Here is a 14,488-nt window from a genome sequence, read left to right on the forward strand (position 1 = left end):
GGGGACTTCCAATTTGTTCCTTTGTGATGGGATGTCCTCTGATTAAAACAAGCCGGTTGAATGAACATGCTGCAGGGCCTGGTGGTTTTGTGATTCCTCATCACTCTCCATCTCTTGTAGAGGAAAGGCCCAGGCAATCAGAGAGCAGCTTACAAGAGGCGGCTGTGTTCGGAGTCACGTTAGTGCCGACTGTGGTTGTTGCAACATTCACTTCTCTCACACACATTGACTGTGGGCCGAACAGGTGCTCTGTCTTGATGTTACTATCAGTCTTTGTCTACCTGAAGCTTCTAGTCCAGAACAATTGCAACAAAGGGTCCCATTCCAGAAGCCACATTATTATACAAAGCAAGACAAATGTACAGCTATAGATTGTATGATATTAGAGCCCTGGCTGGTGTAGCTCAGTGGATTGAGAGCTGGCCTGTGAACCAAAGGGTCACTGGTTGGATTCCCAGTCAGGGCGCATGCCTGGGTTGCAGGCCAGGTCCCCAGTAGAGGGCATGCATGATATTAGAAAGAAATGAAGATTTTTAAAGCAGGGGAAAAATCACGTGAAAGGTCTCAATGACGAAGCCAAGGTTTAGTGTCTGGATAGGCGAAGAACGATGCTGCCCCAGATGGAGAAGCACATAGTACAAAATCCTAGGTGCTGTCTGAGAGAAGAGCGGGTCTGTTCTAAGCATTCAGAGTTGGAGCAGTGATTGACAGCTGAGTAGAAATGGACCATGAAATGACCATCTAAGCAGGACTTGAGCTGGGGAGGTTTTCGGTCTGTGATATAACTTGAAAATCGAAGCATTGTTAAGCACACCCAGAAGCATGGTAATCTGCAACTTTGAACAGAATCTCAAAATGTTTGCTGACAGCATTATAAGCATATAATTCTGTTTTAAATACTAACTAGATGAGAGGAAAAATGCAAGCTAAACGTACAGGAGCAGGAGAGACAGAGTGAATAAGAAAGCAGAAGGGCGAACTAGAACAAGGTGACGCTCACACAAGTATTGGAAGACTCCCTGTTAAGGATGGATAAGAGAAGCAGGGTGAATTTCATTGGCGGAATGAGAAAAAACACAACGTATCTGGCAGTAATCTACTCATCTTCATAACGCCTACGAGGGAACACCTGGCCCCCAGGTGTAATCACGGACCGGGGCAGAGGAAGACAAAGCGTGCTCAACCCCACGGGCTGCAGCGTGCTCCATGTAAATTGCCAGATCTGCTTCCCCACCCGCTGAGGGGTCGCCATCCCACCGATGCTTACAGCACCCACCTCCCAAGTTTTGTGTTAGCAAATTTTCTGCAAGAAAGTGGAACTGGGGCAGTCTGAGGAAGCTGAAAGGGCAAAACTATCAGGCAAGAAAACTGTAAGTTCTGATTAGTTTTATGACTTTGCCTCAAGCCTCAGGAGCTCAATTGATCACGGCTTCCAGGACGGCTGGCTTGGGGAGGGGAAGAGGGGAAAACGCCTACAAATAATCTCAAAACTCTCCTTCAGCTCCGGCTTTCAGATGCAAATACCTCGCTTCAAAATGCACGAGCTGCGGCCCCTCCTACTTTCCCCAGCTTCTCCAAATTTTCCTGGGAAGGACTCCATCTGTACGGATTTGTCTGGAGGGCGCTGGAGGGGGGGCGCGCATGTGTGTGTGCACGCGCGTGTGTGTGTGCACGCGTAGCGGGCGGAGCAGATACCTTTCCTACAGCCCTCACAGAGTCTCCAGTAGCTGCCCAAGTCTCTGTGGCTCCCTGGCTGGTCGCGCTCGGTACTGACTGTAGGCGGCTGCCGAGGAGCACCTTCGCCGGCTCAGCCCTCCAGCCCCCGCGCCCTCCTTCCTGCGCCCTGGACGCGCGCTCTCGTTGCTCCGGACCTGGTGTCCTAGTCACTCAGGGGAACCAGTGTGATCCCTCAGAGCAAGCGAAGGCGGCCAGCCGGGGGAATCAGCGACCGGGACAGGGGCCCAGCGCCCCACTCCCCACGCCCCACAGAGAGGGCTGTGATTGGAGCACAAGCCAGCGTGCGGCGGGCACAGCCGGTGCCTGGCCCGCACCACCAGTCGGTCGGGCGCGCCGAGCTGCGCGCACTGGGTCCCGGAGCGCCCGAGGGCGCCCGGCCGCTGAGTGCGCGCCCTTTCGGATGCCAACGCCTGGGCGGCCGGCCCAGGACGACGCGGGGAGGGCAGTAAGGCCCCAGGTAAGTGTGGCTGGCTGCTGGGGGCTGGGACTGGGCTGCTGGGCAGAAGCGCTGTGCGCATTTGGAAGCGGGGTTCAGCATTGAGCGGAAGCGTGCGGAGTTTCCCTGTTGTCCCCAAGTTACTGCTGTGTGCAAGTGGGACTTGCTCAGCCAGGCAAGACGGGTGTGCAAACCAGGCTGAGAGTGCTTCCGGAAAGCAGGTGCTGGGTGACACCCGGTGCGACACGAGTTCACGAGTTCAGGGTGAGCGCAGACCCCAGCGCGCTTCTGATGAAGCAGTGAACGCGGTCTGGACTGCTCTCTTCCAAGAGGAACACCAGTGGGTCCCCCATGACCTGGGTTGGATGGGATTAAAAGTCTGCGCTGGCGGGGGCAGCCAGGCTCTGCAGCAGCGGTCCGAGACTGGAAGCGTGTGTGCATCGGCGTGGGCGGGGGGTCCTTCTGCCATCCTCGCTAGACTCCTCTTACCATCTGTGAAGGTGGAACTCATCGAAGGGTGCTTTGCTGTCTCTGTAATTAGTATTCTGTTGCTACCGTGCGCACGCAGGGCGTCCAGCTTCCTCCCCGCTGCTCCTTGGGGTGCGCTGGGGATAGGGCGCCCCGCTGCTCGGAATGCGAGGTGGACTTCCTCCTGGGTGCACCTGATACCCACGGCCAGTTGCTGGTATTCGACCTCCCTACGAATGAAAAGGGGCCTGTTTTCTGTTTTGACTGCACGTTTTAGATTGCTCACCTTTAGGATTCCGTAGATACCATTTAGGTGAGTAAACATTGGCAATGAGTTCACCCAGCTGTGGGCAAATGGAGACCCGTAAAGAAAGCTCCGGTGATTGGGTGTCTCCAAGCTTTGGAGTCCTGCAGATTGGAGCTTGGATAACTGAAAAAGCCTTTTATTTTGCAAGAAATATCTTCTCTTTATTAGATCATTTATTAAGTGAGAGGTCTTTAAATTAGATGCACCCGTCATATTCCCTGGAAACAGACCAGTGTTCAGGTCAGATTTAATGTAGAAGGTGCATACACAGAACTTTAGGGGGAAATAGAAAAAATGTAAATAATGTGAGACTACTTGGCTCTTGCTAAGTGACAGGTTTGCATTTTAAAAATCAAGTTAACATCACACACACTGATACAAACAACCATGTATTTTAAAAGAGTTTAGGGGCCCTAGCAGCCCTATCCCCCCTTTTTTTGAAGGAAAGTTTTCCCTGCTGTACTTATGAAGACAAGTTAGTGGGGGGGGGGGCAGGGGAACCAGGGTAGAAAGTAATTACATTGCAAGCTGTCAGTAACTCTCTAAAAATTTCTTCTTTCTCAAAGAACTAGTTAGACTTTATGTTTATCGGAGCTCTTTTCTTGTTGCATATCCAAAGGGGGAAATAGAGGAAGAATCCTTTTCTTCCTTTTTAGGGTGACTTGGAACCATGAATTAAAATTCAAAAGAACTGAGGCAGGTAGTCCAACTGGCCACTTCGAGGAAATCTTCCTTATGGGTGGGTGTTCATTAAGGACTGGAGTGGCAGAAGGAGTCAGGTGGCATCCAGTGATGACAATCTTTTCTGGTGAAGCTAGTTCAAAGTCCGGAAAAAGAAAAAGGGAACACTCACTAATCAGTAGTGCAGAACAGTACCGTGCTCAAAACTACTGAGGTCTGCAGCTTTAATAAAGGGTCATTGTACACAGTGTGAGATATTATTGTAATTAAGGCTGCAGTGGGTCTTCAGTATTGTGTTAATAATCAGCTGACTGACCCACAACTCCCCTTAAGTCTACTTTTATTGATGTAATGCCACAGAGCCTTTCCCTTTGTTATAAAAGTATAATTGTAGAGCATCTGCGTGGCTGCAGTTTCTCCTTGAATGGACTCTGGTTTTGCACGTCCAGTGCAGAAGAGAGGTTGGGGAGCAAACCCAGTCGGCCACCTGTGAGCCTTCCTCAGTCTAAACCTCAACCCCTCTGTCTCCTCACACCTGATGTCTTTGCTGGTGTCCCCAGCAGTCGGCACTTGAAGATGTTTGCTTGTTTGTTGTTCGTTTTGAGGGCAAAGCTGAGAGGAACTTCTCAGAATGTATAGTACTGCGAGGAAGTATGTCCAGTCAAATGCTTTTTGTCATCTTTTTTTTTTTTTAGAAATCTTTCTGAAAGTACTGAACCCAGGAATTATTGAGTGTATGAATATATATGCCTGTGTGATTTCCACCTTCCTGGATTTTTGTAAGGTTTTGCATTTATTGCATTACTAGTTTGTATCACTACATGGTTCTCTCTTGAAAGGCTGGAAAAAGCCTTTGCTCAGATCAGGAGCTTCAGAAACTTCTGAAATGACTTACACATGTTAGCTGATGGCAAAGTGACTCCTCGGTGTGAGGGAACCAGTGGCTTCTGAATGGGGTGAGACAGGGGAGCCCAGGACAAGGGAGGAAGACATGTGATCAGAGTCCTGAGTGTGACCGGCTGAGCCTCTGATGAGCCGAGCCTAGCTGGCTGTAACCAGCGGTACTCGAGTGCCTCCTCTGGGAATTTGTGGGCTCTGCAGAAAGATGCCCTGGCCAACGTATGTCACCCTCGTCCTTCTGCAGGAGTCCTCACCGATCTGTGCAAATGAGCATTTAGGCATCTGTCCATATGTTCATTTCAGATTGCATAGTGTAAACTTTCACTCTGGTAGAATTTCTTTTCGGCTTTACTGAAGCATGGTGCCTTTTATCTAATTCACATAAATCATACCCGGCGCAACGTAAATGCAAGGGTAAATTAAAAATTAACATTGATACAGCTCAGGTACGTTGTCAAAGCGTAAAGGAAAACCCTGGTAATAAGAAATTTGCCACTCGGTTATTATATAAATAGCTCATAAGGACTATGCTTTATTACTTTGGTTTCTTTTCAATTCATAGAGGCTGCTTCTATCAATAGTTAACTGCAAACTATTTCTCTTCTTTTTCATTCCTTTCACTCACCACACAGGTAATGTGTGCTTAGTGGAAATTGACTCTGTGGTCCACTTACAGAAGTTTTCACACGGCGCCTGATAATGCCAGGCACATGACAGCCTGTGTGATTCATTCCCAGCACCCCTGCCCGACCGTTTAGTCCAGCTGATGGCAGGAGGCTGCGGTCTGTGGCTGTGATGCTATCTGACCCAGGGAGCTAATGGTTGGATCACAGTCTCTTTACGTGAGAAGTCACATATCACAGAGGGCTCCAGCTTCACTAATTAAAATGTAAAGAATACACACACACACCTTTGACATGCAAAAGAAGAGGGCTCTTTCTTAATATTAGAATTATTGAAGTTCATACTAAACTTTTAATGGTATGCAGATGAAACAATTTAAATGGTAGTATATTTCTACAATAGAAGCTGCAGATGGCAATATTAAATCGAGAATGATTATAATGGATACATTAGGAGCAGATAGTCATCTGGAAATATAAGATTTTCAGCAACAATCAAATAATCGTATACATACATGCTCATAGTCTGAGATATTTTCCTGAGTTGGCACCCTATTTCAAACACATTCCATGGGCCATCATTCAAAGTTCGGTGGAAATAGTTTACTCCTCTTGTGTCACAGTATAGCAGGAAGTTACTTTTTGATCACCAGGGCTGTTTAGAAGTGGGGGGAGGTATTGTAAAGTTGGACACAGCTCACCTTCTTTTTTGTTGTTGTTGTTACATGTAGACTCACAATCCTAAAGAACAGAGCCTTTAACCCTCTTCTTATTCTGCCCCCTGACCTTCCTGATTTCAGGATTGAAATCCTGATGATTTCTGACTTTGAAAATTCAGACTCAGGGTCCTATAACAATGTCAGATCAACTGTGCTTTTGTTGGCTTTGGGAAAAAGTGGTAAATTCCGTAGTTAATAAAAAGCACTTTATTATCAGAGTGAGAACTATTTGACAGCCACTTGAAATTGCACATTGCATCCCATCAGGTACAGTCTCATCAGTGACTGGCTCTGTGACGTTTGGTATTTCAGTAGGATGCTGTAGGTTTCTGTTTGTCCTCATTAAAGAGGACAAGACTGCCTTGGGTGCTTCTAATGTCTGTTCTGGTTCATCTCTGTTACTCATCTGTGGTTCTGCCACGTGAGGGATCTTCAGTCCTGGGGAGCTTCACATTTGGGATCTTCTTTGTGGTTTTCTGCTGACATGGACCCTCAGGAGAACTAGGTGATTAGATTCTTCAGTGCTGAGTGACATCTTGATCCCGCAGGTACTGCCCTGAGTAACTCAGCTCGTGTATGGTGGTCGGAAATAGCGTGGCCACAGCTCTTAAAACACTCCTTGCCCTGGACTGTGTTCCCTCCCTTGGGCTCGTGGTTCTCTACGCAGTCACAAATGAGGGGACCTGAGGACAGATCTTTTGCCCTTTTTGCATTTCCCCAAACACGTGCATGTTCAGTGGATCTAATTGAAATCTAAGTAGCAAGGAGCGGATACTGTCCTTTTTACAAAACAGCGCTCTAACTTCATGGACAGAGTAAATCACAGTCAGGATGCCACTGGTGATGGGTGGTAACTGTCCTGGGAAAAGCCAGGGCAAGAGCAGGTCTTTAAAGGAGACCTTGGATGAATCAGGAGGCAGGAGTGAATCTTGACATTGACTTTAAATAACACCATTAAATGCCTCAGGAATGTCCAAAAGAGAAGAGGCTTTGCTCCCCTTGCTAGACACGAGAACTAGTAAGTGGAAGTTGTTCTTAAAGAGATGGTGAATCTTTGGAGTGCCCTCTGGCCATGGCTGTGAGTGGTTCTTCCCCACGTCTAAGCATGCATGTCATTCACCCTTCCTAAGGACTTGTCAGCCACATGCTGCTTGTCAACATGCAGCCCAGCATTGAGGCAGACGCTGGAAATGACAGTGTCCTCCCAGTAGGCAAGAGCGGGATTTTTTACCCCATTTTGTTATTGTTACAACTGTGATGCCTTGTGCTACCATGTTTTATAGATCAGCCAACAAACACCAGGGGGCTTATCAGTTAGATTCTGGAGGTATTTGACAGTCACCCATCATGGATGGATGGATATGTGTGTGTGTGTGTATTATCATAGATTACTTTCTGTGAAGCACACTGACAGTCCTCAAATATTATTTCTAACATTTTTCCTAGAAAAATGTGAATTAATGAATTTATTTTGGGGCTATCATGTTTCATCTGTGACCTATACTCATCTTTAAGAGAAAGGTGTAACTTCCTTAAGTCAGTACTGCTGACAGGTAATAAATTGTGTTAGTGTTGAAATAGACACCAAGTATAGTTCGAGACAGTTTCAGAAGACCCACTTCCGGTGCTGACTTCAGACACAAAGCTTGGGCAGTTGTTCCTTGCCCATAATTCAGAGGAACTGAGATGGCATACGAGTTTTAACAGAGGTAAAATAGAGCACTGGCTATTTATACTGGACTGCAAGAACACAGCCCAGTTTAAGTGCCACAAAAGCTAAAATAGTAATATATTTTATTTGAGTGTAACTGATAGTCATAGTGTATAGCTAAAGTTATTTCTAGGAGGCAAATATCACTGGGCACTTTTTAAAAAGCAGTTTAGCATATCTAAAGTGATTGGTAATTAGGGGTGTGTTTACATATGCTACTATTATGGTTACATATGAACTTAAGTGGCTTGGCTGAATCTGATACATTTTATGCTTCTTGTCATGTTTTTAGCTTGTTGCCATTAATTTCGATGGGGCAGGATCTAGAAGACTTGTGCTTTTACTAATTAACTATTGGTATGCTGATTCTTAAAATTTTTTGTTATTATGGAAATTTTAGTCACTGTTTTTAGGCATGAACAAAACATTTGATTAAGTATGTGATAGTGATTCGATCTGATTTTTAAAAGTAGTTTCACACAGTTAAGAGGAGCAGGGAATCCAAGAAAATTTTATGATAATGATTTCAGTTTGGTAACATAATATTCACTATTAAGGTTAAATGAATAATGAACTATCTACTTGGAAATAAGTGTTACCACCTAGTTGAACAAAAACAATTGGAACAAGACGCAACATGATAAAGTGATTTCAGGTCAAATGAATTATTTTAATGTAGTAAATACTGCTTGACTGATTCTCGCCCTCTTTTTTCCCCATTTGTTTTAATCATTTCATATCTCCTTTGTGAGGTTTTGTTTTATATTCTCTGAATTAAGGGGTGTGTTGTGCTGATCCCAGTATTACTTGTGGTGATGTTCACGTATGTTTTTGTTTGGAAAAAATGTCGTAAATGAAAAAATACAGGTGTTAGCTTTAAAATATCAGAGAAAAAAACACCACCTTCTAAATCTTACTCAGATAATTTCTTTGATCCGAGACCATTGTCCTGCAGCCAACATCACTGCTCTTTCAGATCCCCGTGGTGGGCTGTTGCTGTTCAGCTCTCCTCTCCTCAGATTTAGGCTGTTTCATGTTTCCTCCTCAAAGCTCTAACGCAAACATTTGTAACTGTCGAGAAATGGACACAGACGTGTGGAAGTGAACTGAACTGCATGCCACACATCAGTTCTCTGCACTGTCTTTCCTCCTGACCTTGGAACAGTGGCATGTCCACTTTGCAGACCTGGATAGCCGGTCACTCTCCTGACCTATCTCGCTGAAGACCAGAGGATGCACAAGACAGATTGGGTGCAGCGTGTGTCTGCTGTGACTTGTCCCTTGTAGGTGCCTGTGTAGGATGGGGGGGAAGTAGCAGAAAGGAAGAGGGTGAACAATACGCAGGTGTAAGATGGAAGGATGCAGGTGTTTCATTTGGGGCTCAGATTCGTGAGGTGGTATTTAACCCACTGTGAAAAAGTCAGCAACTGGGATTGATAGTGTGCTCAAGTTCTTTTATATATAAAACATTATTGGGGTACCTTTATATGTGTTAACATCTGTGGGAAGGTTGCAAGTCTGCTTGGAGGGTTATATAATAGTACATCTCAAGTTCAAGTTGTGGTTCCTTATGTTTGATGGCCATGGATAACTGGAGGTAAATGGTTCTTTTACACTCCTGTGGCTTTCTTAAATCTCTCTGCCTTTTATCTTTAATTAGTAACAAGGCACACATTTTCATAGCTTTAAAAAGCTAACAAAATTAATTCTATATAATGGTCAAAAGCATAAAGGTAAGACCTGTAAAAAACAGAGTTTGAAGATAATTTGGTTCAGCTCCCTGCTTTGCAGATGTTGCAAATTAACTCCCAGTGGAACCCAAGGTCCCACAGAAAGTGGAGTGTTCAGGACCAAGGGCCCAGTGTGCCTCCTCCTGGTCCAGATCGCCTTTGGTTTCTTACCAGTGAACACCCTGAGACAGCGGGGGCAAGTCTCTCCAATTCCGACACCAGTCTTCATTTGATTCATAAAAATGCAAAGTTCATGCCTTCAGGAAATTGCTTCCTGATTACAGTCTTTTTAAAAAAAGTAATTTGGTGCCATTGTGTGTACCCATCTCGATTTTTGGGGTTCATGATTCAGAAAGTTCTCCGGCACTGGCCAGAACTCTCAAGGCTGTTTACAAACACCACTTCCCAAACCAATGTTAATAGAACTCGCATCGAACTGAAAAGTATCCTCGTGATAATAACATCCCCAACGGCTATTCACTTTGGTGTTTCATTGTGCCAGCCACTGCCCTGAACTCCTCCGGATTTCCTGATTTAATCCCATAATGAAGTAGGTGCCATTGCAGCCATTGTTTTACAAGTGAGAAACGTGAGGCTTTGCCTTTGTAGAGTACCTTCTTAGAGTATGAGTAGCTTGCCCAAGACTGTAGAACTATAGAACTAAGACAGGAAGACTCAGCATTTGTATTTATTGGATGCATTTCCCAGTCCTGAAGTGTGTGCAGTTATAATAACTCCCCAAAATTTGACCTCTCCAAGTTCATTCCCTACTTTGTTTTCTAGAAGTTGGGGCCATTTTCATACTGAAGCCATGTTATCAAGTTCACTTAATGCAGAAAGGAGTCCAGATAGCATAGTTTAGCTATATCACATTTAAAAAAATTATTTCTGGAGTCAAAGTATTTTTGTCCTTGTTTTTATGAGAAAATTCATTCTCTCTTTGGGGAAGAGGTGGTTGACACTGGAAGTGTTCTTTGGCCTGAGGTTTCCCACACTAGGCACCATCCTGTCACCACAAGGGTAACACAACCCTCCTTGTTCCCGGGACCTTTGGCGGCCACTAGCACGAGGAACATAACTATGCTCCTACCATGCTGAGAACTATTGCTACTGAAGGCTGCTCCCCCAAGCTCCTGACTGCAGTTCCTGGCTCATCATGGACCATCGCGTATACCAGTGCATCACTGCCCAGCTCAAGCACCTACTTAATTTCTTTAATTATAGGGAACCTGTCTCAGGTGGGTTAAGTTAGCTCAGACTTCTCTACCATGAACTCTGAACCTCATCAAGGGGCTGGCATTGGGATACCAGTACCTGACCCCAAGTTACTTCTTGTTTATGGTTCTTAGTCTGGAATAAGACCTTCTAGAGTGGTTTCTAAACAGACCAATTTCACTGTCACTCCTCAGATGGGAGACATGGATTTGGGGAGATATGTTTGGCACCCCCATCACAGTTTACTCATCCTGGGGGTTCTCAGCATATGTCAGCAAGTAGCTGTCTATTTTGCAGGTAGCTGGATTATTTTGCAATGTCCTATGGAATTTCAAAACTTTATAGAGATATTTTAACACAAGTAGGTTCACTTGAGTAGAGTTCAAAGTCAATACAACCTGTTGTGTTCCATTGTGTGGGCTATTAAAACATATTTAATACATTTCACCTATCTTCTACTTATATGGCATTTTCTATAAGCAATTTGACAGTCAGAAACTGTCGTAGTAACAGATACTCCTGGTAGAGGAGAGACAGGTAGAAAAGGTGGAAAAGTTTATAATATAAAGATAGTGTATTTTTCTGCTTTGACAGGGAGATATTGTTTCAAGCTGTTCCTAAAATTGTATTTTTCTCCTCTCTCAGAAATAAGCACATGTTAATCCTTCACTCTAATTATCCTATTGTTGATTTATTTATAGTTAGTCAAATGAATGCATAAAGCCAAATATGGCACAATGATTTAAATGAGCAGTTTGTCATAAATTCTCACTCCTCTGTGTTTTGGGGTGTGTTTGAAAGTTTCTTTTGTAACTGATTTTATATCTCTTACATAATCAGAATTCTGTAACTAAAATAAGTAGACCTTAGGATAAAAAGGTGTTTTTTTTTTCTTTTCGGTGCTGCTGATACTGCACCTCCCAGGTACCTGCCCACAATGAATGGGGCTCACGAGTGCCCTTGAGTTTCCTCACCCCTCCCAGGGGCTATAAAATTTAATCCCACAACTGTGTCTGGGGGAAGGGCCTGCTATGCATGAGCTGAGCCAGGAGATGTCCAGTAAATATCTGTGGAGTCACTGATCACTGCAGTGGAATAGCATCACCCACCCCGCTGCACAGCATCCTTGACAATAAGTTTGAGGGGGGGCAGGGGACCCCACTGAGCTTTTCAGCTGATCACAACCAAATCGGAGCACATCAAAACAGCTGGTGTTCTGTGACTCAGAGCGCATCAGCCGAGGCTGAATCGCCTCATGCTTCTTCCTTTCTGCAGTTTCGCAGAGGAGGTTTAAACCCGCACACGTCCTTCCCATTTGCTTAAATCCCTGCTTTGAGCTGCTTTCCTTTCATATTCTAATACCAGTGCATGAAACTGCCTGCGCTATAAAAATTACATAAGTAAAGGCTAGCATTAAGATGATTTTTTTAACCAATGTTGCTCCATTTGAGTTGAATAAACCATATGCTCCAATAGACTGCCCTAGAAGTAACAATATTGTAAGGCTGCTGTACGGAATGAGAATAATTTTGCATCAGCACGATTTATACAACTTACAGACAGGGCAACAGTGATTGCAAATTCCCATCTAAGTTCATAATTTGGGTTTTCTGGCTTATTATACAAATAATGACACCTTGGGAATACCAGTATGAAGTTAGTCAGTGACAGTTTCTGGTTTCTGACACCAGTCCGTCTTCGTCCCGACAGGAACCTCTTGCACCATTCTTTGGCGGAGGCTGCTCGGCTCTGGTGACCTCCTCCAGTGGAACCCTCTACAGATCATCATCTCTGGACTCCCAGCTGACACCCTGCCGGAGGCAAGAGCTGCCAGGCCAGCTGGAACTGTGCCTTTTCTGTTGTCAAGGTTTTCTTCTTACACAGGAAAAAGAAAGAAAAAAAAAAGATGAAGTTGGGCAAAGTGGAGTTCTGCCACTTCCTGCCCCTCATTGCTCTCTTCCTGTGCTTTTCTGGGATGAGCCAAGCGGAACTGCCCAGGTCCAGATCGAAGCCCTATCTGCCCTCGGGAAGGCCCCGGACCAAGCGCAGCTGGGTGTGGAACCAGTTCTTTGTGCTGGAGGAGTACATGGGGTCAGACCCCCTCTACGTGGGAAAGGTAGGGCTCGCGGCCTTTCGAAGTCACAAATGATCATTGGGGATGTCTGGGGTTGCACGGAGAAGTGCTGGTTTTGCTTTGGGGATGGAAAACACGCACCTCTCACCCCTGTGAACAGGTGTCTGAGGCTGTTGGCCTTGGTTAGCCACTCTGAAGTTGTAAGACAAGTGTTATTCATACAGGGAAGCCATAACCCAGGCAGCCACCATTCCCTCCTGAAACAGGTGGGGATTCTACAGATGCCTCATTGTCCTTGATTGTGGCACGCCCAGCATTTCTACAGTTAGAGCAGGAATGTTCACTAGTAAATGAAGAGTTGTGGGTGTTTATAGCCACTTGCTTTCATGTCTTTTTGGGCGGTACTCTGTAAATGATGCCCAAACTAACTTTATGCTTCTATAGCCTTTCTGGATACTTGTAGTTTAAAAACTGCAAAGCGAAATTACTGAGTCTATTGTCTTTAAATTAGGAACAATTTAAACCCACGTTTTGTAGCAGTGGCCTTTTTTTGATGGATGTTTTAAAATCTGCTTTTTACAATGGCCTTTGGGTGAACAATGAATGTGAACAGAAGTCAGTTAGAAGCAACATTAGACGCATGGCGGGTTGTTTGTGGTGCATTTGTTTGGTGGCCAAGTGGTCACCAAACTGAACTTTCTTTTTTGTCTGGCTATTTGGGTGGGATTTTCATTTGAGCATGTTCTGCACCAAAGGGCAAGTAGCAGAGAATGACCTTTCCCCTACCATGCTCGTTCGATGGGTCCAGCCCCTAGTGTGTTGCAGTTTTGATATTTTCGTATGTCAAAATTTCCCATACTTCTCAATTTGGTGATGAGCATGTTTTTCTAAACAGTGCTCTCGACAGGAAATCCATACATCTGCGTTTTTGCCTTTCACATTGTCAGTGTGTGTGTCCATTTCTGAAAGAGCTGATGAATTTACCTGTGAGTACATTTTCAACTTTGAATGATAGAGGAAGAATCTTCGCAGTTTATTTACTTCGTGGGTTATGTTTTCACCTGAATACATCTCCAGTAAGGGTGAAAACCTATTTTGGTTGAGGAGTGTCTGCCTAAGTCAGGGTAATCTGTATTATATTTACTGTTTTCACGGAATGCCTCTACAGTTTACACAGAATGACAGACATTTATTGTAAAGGAAAGAATCTGAGTGAGTTCATTGTTTCTAGGGATGTGGGTTAGGATTTTTTTCCTAGCCCAGACATAGCAGGTTTCTGCACCAAGAAAAGATGTGTGAGCACAGAAATGTTTGGTGTGCACATCTGTTTTTCCCTAGCCATTCTACTTTTTCAGTAGTACCATCTTTTATAGCGTACATGTGATCAGTTTCTCAGTGTCCCTTGTTTTCTTGTAAACAAAGGGAGAGTAAGCAACTTCATGCATTGTTATTGACTAAGAATCTAGCTCTTAATTTCATTCATATTTAATGAACATTTAACAGTTCATCAAATTTTTCTTCCATGGACAGGTTTATAATATTCAGCTGATTCAGAAATAATTAGTAGTTATTGGTGAAATCACACTTTTGTGAGAATGTAAAAATTTTCTAAAGACAACTGTTCTCATTAATTTCATTTTAAGTGGAGTTGCCTGAGCGAGGTTGACATTTCGAAGTAAACGTAACTTAAAAAATATTTAAAGGCACCCTTCTTTTAAATATTACAGTCTTCACACAACAATTCAGAGTGTTTGTATCTAAATAATCCCTATGAGTCGATTTAAAATTATGAAATGCATGTGCCTGAGGTTCCTGACGTTTCAAATGTGCACGGGCCCTGTTGTTACTGCTTTTCTGAGAAATTGTCGGGTTCCTTGATTAGCACAA

The 14,488-nt window shown here is 44.4% G+C and overlaps 1 protein-coding gene across 1 annotated transcript in view; it reads left to right on the top strand.

Moving 5' to 3' along the window:
• The first annotated feature begins 1,735 nt into the window (after nt 1-1,735).
• CDH7 (cadherin 7) overlaps nt 1,736-14,488 on the top strand; it is a 119,920-nt gene continuing 107,167 nt past the window's right edge. Inside the window, exons 1-2 of the mRNA XM_037128714.2 lie at nt 1,736-2,194; nt 12,238-12,643. Coding sequence (XP_036984609.2) covers nt 12,434-12,643 — 210 coding nt within the window. The 5' untranslated portion in view covers nt 1,736-2,194; nt 12,238-12,433. The remainder of the gene's footprint in view (nt 2,195-12,237; nt 12,644-14,488) is intronic.

Source organism: Artibeus jamaicensis, unplaced genomic scaffold (genome assembly GCF_021234435.1).
Source record: "Artibeus jamaicensis isolate MK-2021 breed Jamaican fruit bat unplaced genomic scaffold, CSHL_Jam_final contig_354, whole genome shotgun sequence".
NCBI lineage: Eukaryota > Metazoa > Chordata > Mammalia > Chiroptera > Phyllostomidae > Artibeus > Artibeus jamaicensis.